General features: G+C 55.6%; 1 protein-coding gene across 1 annotated transcript; it reads left to right on the top strand.

The window, feature by feature from the left end:
- The first annotated feature begins 1,081 nt into the window (after positions 1-1,081).
- LOC123148987 (uncharacterized) lies at positions 1,082-3,973 on the top strand. The gene is made up of 2 exons (XM_044568522.1): positions 1,082-1,369; positions 2,673-3,973. Exons 1-2 carry the CDS (start codon positions 1,303-1,305, stop codon positions 3,716-3,718), a joined length of 1,113 nt encoding a protein of 370 aa, XP_044424457.1. The 5' UTR covers positions 1,082-1,302; the 3' UTR covers positions 3,719-3,973.
- Positions 3,974-7,651: the final 3,678 nt, after the last annotated feature.

Raw genomic sequence — 7,651 nt, 5'->3', positions numbered from 1 at the left:
GATGGTTTTTGAAATGGTCGACACATTGGGTCAATGTTTTACTACGCGGTGACCTAAAACGAACATGGACGGACAAAATAAATCACCGGTTGAAGTTGCTCTAAAGAAACCTCACAAGGGCAGGCGAACCATCCTGCACAGACACGTACACCTGTCTGATGCCAAACTCGAAATCGGCGCCTGGCCACACGGAAGTTAGCAGCGCACAGTGTCCACCATGCGGCCTCACATGGCCTCCAGATTTTAGAGATAAGATCTGGCCTTGCACTCGTAGTTTATGAATGGCACAGCGGCGGGCACTGTGCGTCCGACAGTGCACGGCACATGGAGACGATAGAGAACCATCACTTGTTTTTATGGGGCAGCGCATCGCTGAACCTGGATCACTGAACAGAGACAGAGAGAGGGGCACATGCGGCTGCGTGCAATCAGGACGCCCGCGGTGACTCGTGTCGCCCTCGTGCCACCGCGCTCCTTGACCCCGGTTTGACGATGATTTGATTTTCCATCTCTTTTCTCATGGTGACAGATTGACGATGATTGACCGGATGCATGGAACCGCAGGAGCTAGCCACAGTTTGCTAACCGATAATACATACATCCGAAATTAGTTGTCGCTGAAATGGATGAGTTAGATACTGCATCTGTTTGAGTGATAAGTAATTTCGAACAGAGAGCAACTGAGCAAGTACTGTGCAGGAGCACACGTATCTGTCATCTTTACGGTCTTCCAATCCAGTACAATAGAAGAAAATATCTGAGGACTTGACGACGGGGCGGATCGGTGGGTGCGCGCAGGCCACAGCTGAAGCCGGTCTCTTGTTGGTGTGGAGTGCAAGCGAGCTGCTTCTTCTTCTTCTTCTTCTTGTCTTGGGTTGAATAATAATCATTTCCCTTCTGTCCGCTTCCATGTCTGTCTTGATCAGCGGATGCACTCCGATCTGCGAGGGGCAAGGGTCGCATGGCTCACGTCGCATGCACATGCACACATGGCCACCATGTGTCAGCTGAGGCCGATGCGTGCACATGCAGACGACAGGATCGCCATCTCGGAGCCCGTCGTCGGTGCCGTCCGTCCGTCCCGTCTCCGAGGGCCCAGATCGAGCGGCCCCTGGCGCGGCTCGCGGTGGCATTTCCTCTGCAAATACGGGCGCGCCCCGAGGCCGTTTAGACGAGGAGCTGGCCTATAAAGCGCGGCCGTGCTCCTCCCTTCGTCTCATCCTCCACCCTGAGCTCGAGCTCGTAAGCTTGAACCAGCTCCAAGCGGAAAACTAAAGAGCGAGGAAGACGGAGGACGCCGCGATGCGTTGCGCCGTGCTGCTCCTGCTCGTCTTCGCGGCGGCGCGCGCCGCCGCGGTCGTCACCGACGGTGAGGCACCCCTGCTCTGTCATGTACCCTCAGATAGCGAGCTACAGTACTTGCCGCCGCATGATTAGATTTCAGGAGTACATGCCGATTAAGAGAAGTGCACGATATCATGCCTTTATCCCTCCTTTCTCCGCCTGTTCTTGTTGTCTTCTTCGTGTCATATTCACTGCTTTTGCTTGAGGCGCTGTACTTTGATTGGTTCTGCGTAAAACCAGTAGTAAGTATAGTTAGTTGGTCGTCAAGTAGGCGAATCACCGACGAGAGATTTTTCTTTCATGAAAATGGGTAGAGCACTTGACCCGGCCTGGCAGACAAGCGGGTCGTTGCATGGTTGACCCACATGCATTAAGGACCATCTTGCGATCACAAAAACTGATCTGGTTAGGTGTGGCACACCATGCGTGCATGCATCGAGGATCTTGTTTGTAGGAAATGATTCTGGTTCGCTGTCATGTGCATGGTGCTTGAACAAGGTTGATCATGATTCGATTTTATTGACGTAGGGTATAACTGTCGGCCCACCCTCACATGGCAACGCATCTTCCTCGCATGTGTGCATGGGCCACCTTTCCGATTTGAAACCAGTAAACGCAGTCTCCATGCACGCTCACCGTCCAAAGTCCAAAGAATCTCTCTTTGTTTGTATAACTTAATAAACATTGCTACATCGTATAGTACAAGTACATGTATATACTAACCTAAAGAAAGTGCGTAGTGTACTAGCAGTGGCGTGAGCTTGTGTTGGGTTCGATTCGGTTTCCGCTGCATCGACCTCTCGTGCGTGTGCAGAAACCGCCGCAGGGCTCTGCATCTGCGCCATGTGCATGCTCGACGAAGTGGGTAGTGAATGCGCCTGGCCTAGGCTGAAGCAGAGTAACATGCACCCTGTCAGCTTACACTATGACGCCTGTCTGTCGGTGTGATTGTTAAACGAAGCATGAGTTGGGGAGACAGCCCTGCGTGCTCCAGCACCGTTGCAGCTTGCTTTCCTTTTCTAGCTCCAGCAGTAATGGCCGAGGCTCGGTGAAACACCAGAACCAAGAACAAATGTTACCTGCTGCAATTTAATTAACTGTATTGCTAAATCTCAATTGACTAAGACTTAGTTAAGTCTCAATCAACGTCTTACTCGTGAGATCTTATATTAAGATCCGTGCAAATTTTTTATTCTGTTTTTCGTTTTCCTTTCTTATCCGTTATATCATTTGATCAAGTCTTAGTCCTCCTAAAAAAGATTAAGTCTTAGTCGATTGAGACCTAGCTACATCCATTTTTATTTACTCTGATGGGCTGGTGCATGCAGGGCTCCTGCCGAATGGCAACTTCGAGTTGGGTCCGGCCAAGTCGGAGCTGGTGAACGGCACGGTGGTGAAGGGCGGCAAGGCGATCCCCAGGTGGGAGACGTCGGGCTTCGTGGAGTACATCGAGTCCGGCCACAAGCAGGGCGACATGCTGCTGGTGGTGCCGCAGGGCGCCTACGCCGTCCGCCTCGGCAACGACGCCTCCATCCTCCAGCGCATCCCCGTCGCCCGGGGCTCCTACTACGCCATCACCTTCAGCGCCGCCCGCACCTGCGCGCAGGCCGAGCGCCTCAACGTCTCCGTCAGCCCCGAGTCCGGCGTGCTCCCCATGCAGACGATCTACGGCAGCAACGGCTGGGACTCCTACGCCTGGGCCTTCAAGGCCAAGCTCGACGTCGTCGAGCTCGTCCTCCACAACCCCGGCGTCGAGGAGGACCCCGCCTGCGGCCCGCTCGTTGACGCCGTCGCCATCCGCACGCTCTACCCGCCCACGCTCTCCAAGGGCAACATGCTCAAGAACGGCGGCTTCGAGGAGGGCCCCTACTTCCTCCCCAACGCCTCCTGGGGCGTGCTCGTGCCGCCCAACATCGAGGACGACCACTCCCCGCTCCCCGCCTGGATGATCATGTCCTCCAAGGCCGTCAAGTACGTCGACGCCGCGCACTTCAAGGTGCCCGAGGGCGCCCGTGCCGTCGAGCTCGTTGGCGGCAAGGAGAGCGCGCTCGTGCAGGAGGTCCGCACCGTGCCTGGATGGGCCTACCGTCTCTCCTTCGCCGTCGGCGACTCCGCCGACGGCTGCATGGGATCCATGGTGGCCGAGGCCTATGCCGCGCGCTCCACCCTCAAGGTGCCCTACGAGTCCAAGGGCGCCGGCGGTTACAAGCGCGCCGTGCTGGACTTCGTCGCCGTCAGGGACCGCACCCGGGTCGTCTTCCAGAGCGCCTTCTACCACATGAAGGCCGACGGCACGCTCTGCGGGCCCGTCATCGACGACGCCAAGCTCGTCGGCCTGCGCAAGAAGCCCGCCGCACGTCGCCTCATGCTCTAATTAAGCTAGCCCTGCCACGACGTCTTACTACAAAGAATGTACGCAAGCACGGCGCCGGATCGGAGTGAGTAGTATTTATTGCTAGGCTTTTGGTGTGCCAACCGGGTGGGTTTATGTGTGAGAGTTCGCCGTTGTCCGCCGTGCTTATATTTGCGGTGGCCCGGTGCTTGTTATTTTTGTTTCTTTCATCATGCCAATCAACAAAGAAAAGGGTCATGCTGTGGCTTGGCCCGACGGAGGGCCACGTTATCATCACATCACATACGCCAAACCAGATGATACTACAAGGCACGATTCAATGACAAATGCATGCTACTATATTTCTGATTTAGAGAAGTTCATATTAAACCTCGAAAACTATTACCAAAGTCTAACATACAACCAACCCTGAACTATAAAACCGTCTATTTGACAACCTTAAACTTTTAAAACCAGACAAAAAACAACCACGTGCTGAATTTTGACTGTCTTTGATCGACGGAGGATCACATTAACATCACTACTATTTCTCGATCGTTCGGTTAAATCACAAAACTGTGCTCACTACGTACAACCGTTTGTGATGCAAATTGTCCGGAGCCATGGACATCCCAACTTCTTATCGGCCAGTATTTGAAGGTGGACTACTTTGTGTGTCAGCCGTTGGTTTCTTTGATCTATCGCCACCTGGGCAGTTCACATTAAATCGACCAACTTCATACCAAAAAAGAAGAGTTAATTGCACGGAAGTACCACAATTGGGGCATTACATGCGGATTGGTACCACTTTTGGTAATTTTTACATGTCAGTACCAAGTCTGGGGCTAGCCGTTACAAAAAGGTCTAAACCGCGTATAAACACGTATTGACGGGGTATCTGACCAGCGGGGCCCACCTGTCGGGTGCCGACGTGGCATGTTTTTTTTTGCAGAAAGCCCCCTTTTTCACCGGCGCTACTATTCATCGTCTCCACACGCGGCGGCGCCGATCTAAATCGAGGGGAGGAGCCCCTCGAGCCCGAGCTCCTCTGCCTCTTGTAACCTCCGCCCCGCCCCGGCGTCCCGCTCACCGTGCCTGCTTGCAGCCGACGCAGGGAAGGCAGCCGGACTTGGCGCAACTCCGGCGACAGGGAGCGACGAAGGGTGCAGGAACCGACGGATCTATATGGCGACTCGTGCGGCGGAGGGCGAGAGGGATGGTGCTGGTCCTCTGTTCATACGGCAGAGAGGGAGGAAACAGGGAGGTGGCTAGGGGACCTAGTCGCCAGCGATGGCTGCTCCGGCGAGGTGCATGGGGCGGGGTCGACAAGACCCCCGGGCGGAGAAGGCTGGGAGGAGGAGCCTGGGCACGAGGAGACGACGCCGCGCTGGTGAGCGAGCTGGGGAGCTCGGGAGGAGGCGCGAGGGATCCTCGTGGCTGCTGCTCGCCGGCGATGGCTGGGGGCGGGGTCGATGAGACCCTCGGGCGGAGGCGGCTGGGAGGAGGATCCCAGGCATGAGGAGGCGGCGGCGCGCTGGTGAGCTCGGGAGGAGGCGCGAGGGGACCTTGTGGCTGCTGCTGCTCGCCGACGACGGCTGGAGCGACTGGTCTCCTCCCCTGCTTCTGCTGGTTTTCTGTCGGGGGGGGGGCGGGGGGGGGGGGGGGAGGGGGTTTCTGAAAAAAAGTGCCCCGTCGGCACCTGACAGGCGGGCCCTGCCAGTCAAATACACCGTCAATACGTGTTTATACGCGATTTAGACCTTTTTGTAACGGCTAGCCCCAGACTTGGTACTGACCCGTAAAAATTATCAAACTTGGTATCAATCTGCTTCCAATGCCCCAATTGTGGTACTTCTGTACAATTAACTCAAAAAAGAAAGAAAGAAAAAGCGAAACAGACAGCTACGTTTGATCGTTCGGCCGACCGGAATCAATGGAAGCTGGATGCGCAGGAGATCATGACGCGCCCGTGCATGCGATGCTTCATATGCATGCACGGATGCACCCAAAAGCAGGGGCGCCATAACAATCAAGGCACAATCAAAGTAGTACTATTTCTCGCTCGTTCGGATAAATCACAAAACTTGTGCTCACTGCTAGTACAACAGTTTATAATGCACACTGTCTAGAGCCATGAACGTCCCAACTTTCTATCGGCCGTTGGTCTCTTTGATCTTTCCACGCCCGGGGCCGGGGCAATTCACAGTAATATCTACGGAAAAAGAGTTTCATCAATCCAAAGAAAAACGTGAAACAGATGGCCACGTTCGATCTTTCAGCCGACTGGAATCAACCTGAAAGAAGTGTGACACCCCCCACCCCGCCAAATGGAATGACACCAATGAACTGATGGTTCCATAACAACACCTTCACGACCATAGTGTGAACTTACAAACATAACACATATATTTTCCATCCTAGAGAAGGAACCCAAAATGGGAGCCATATTATCAAAGTTGCAATATGCTTCTTATGACATGACATGTCGAGATGATAGGGTTCCACAAGAATCTGCATAGATAGAGGTGGTTGTTGTACATATGATCAGATTCAAGTGACATAACCCAAGCCAGGTTTTTACGGGGAAGTTGAGAAGCTGAATTTTACTATAGGGAATATAGGAGTATTGTTAGACTGTATTTACATGTGTATATTGTAACGTTGTATACCACCTCATTATATATATATGTGATAGGCCACCCCTAGAGGGTTGTGCCGGTCCCCCCAAAGCCTATTGTCTTACATGGTATCACGCTAGGTTACGTCCGCTTCCGCCTAAAAACCCTAAACCGCCGCCGCCGCCGCCGCGCCCGCCGTCGCCGTCGCCCGACTGCTATGACGTCCGCCGCTGCGTCCGGCTCCACCGCCACCGGTTTTCTGCCGGCCTCCCTCGCGGCACTTCTCTCGAGGCCGCTGGATGCCGCCTCCCTTCAGGCGCCGATCGGGACACGGAGCGTCGGCTCCCTCTTCGCGCTCCCGCCGGCTGCTACTTCGCCCGGGCAGGCGCTTGTGGCCCACACCGCCGCCGCCCCGTCAACCGCGGCTGTCGCGCCCTCGGCCACTGCGCCGCTGGTGGCGGAGGACATCGCGCTGGCAGGCTTCGCGGCGTCAACCGCGGCCATCGCGCCCTCTGTCACCGCGCCGGCTGCCCCTCTGACTGTCTCCACGGTGGTCTCACCTCAGCCAGTCTCCTCAATGGAATCGCAGCCGCCGCCACCGTTTCACTTCGGCCATCTCATCACCATCAAGTTGTCGTCGGACAATTACATCTTCTGGCGCGCGCAGGTTCTTCCGCTTCTTGGGAGTCACTATCTGCTTGGCTATGTCGACGGCTCTCTCCCTTGCCCTCCTGCGCTGGTTGACAGCGTGCACGGTCCGGTCTATAATCTGGCTCACCGTGTCTGGACAGGGCAGGATCAGGCGAACCTCTCCTCCATCCAGGGGTCGCTCTCTCCGGCCGTTGCTGGGCTTGTTGTCTTCGCCAAGACGTCCCACGAGGCATGGACTATTCTTGAGCGCTCGTTTGCGGCACAGTCGCAGGCTCGTGTATCTGGGCTCCGTCGCCAACTTGGGGAGAGTTCTACAACAAAGTCAAGAGTCTCGCCGACACGCTGGCCTCCATTGGACAGCCCCTCACCGACTCCGAGTTCAACTCGTTTATTGTCAATGGTCTTGATGAGGAGTATGACGCCCTAGTCGAGATCATCAATGAGAGAGGCAACTCCACGCCCATGCCAGCACACGAGGTCTTTTCACGCCTCCTGCTTACTGAGCAACGAGTCGAGACGCGCCGATCCAGGGGCAACGACGCCCTCTCGGCAAACGCCGCCACCAAGGGTGGTCGCTCCTCTGCTTCATCCAGGGCTCCTTCGGGGCAGTCACCACCACCCGCCTCGGCCCCTCCTCCTACTGCGACGCTACCAGGGGCCGGCGGTCCACGTGTATGCCAGCTTTGTGGTCGCGATGGGCACTGGG

The sequence above is a fragment of the Triticum aestivum genome, chromosome 7A, assembly GCF_018294505.1.
Source record: "Triticum aestivum cultivar Chinese Spring chromosome 7A, IWGSC CS RefSeq v2.1, whole genome shotgun sequence".
Classification (NCBI taxonomy): domain Eukaryota; kingdom Viridiplantae; phylum Streptophyta; class Magnoliopsida; order Poales; family Poaceae; genus Triticum; species Triticum aestivum.
Note: the sequence above shows the minus strand (reverse complement) of the source record. Positions and strands in the feature narration are given on the sequence as shown.

What these genes read in the sequence shown, in the direction of transcription:
- LOC123148987 (XM_044568522.1), top strand. Translation starts at nt 1,303, where the DNA reads ATGCGTTGCGCCGTGCTGCTCCTGCTCGTCTTCGCGGCGGCGCGCGCC. An exon ending in CGCCGCGGTCGTCACCGACG is followed by an intron (nt 1,370 to 2,672) that starts GTGAGGCACCCC and finishes TGGTGCATGCAG; the next exon opens with GGCTCCTGCCGAATGGCAAC.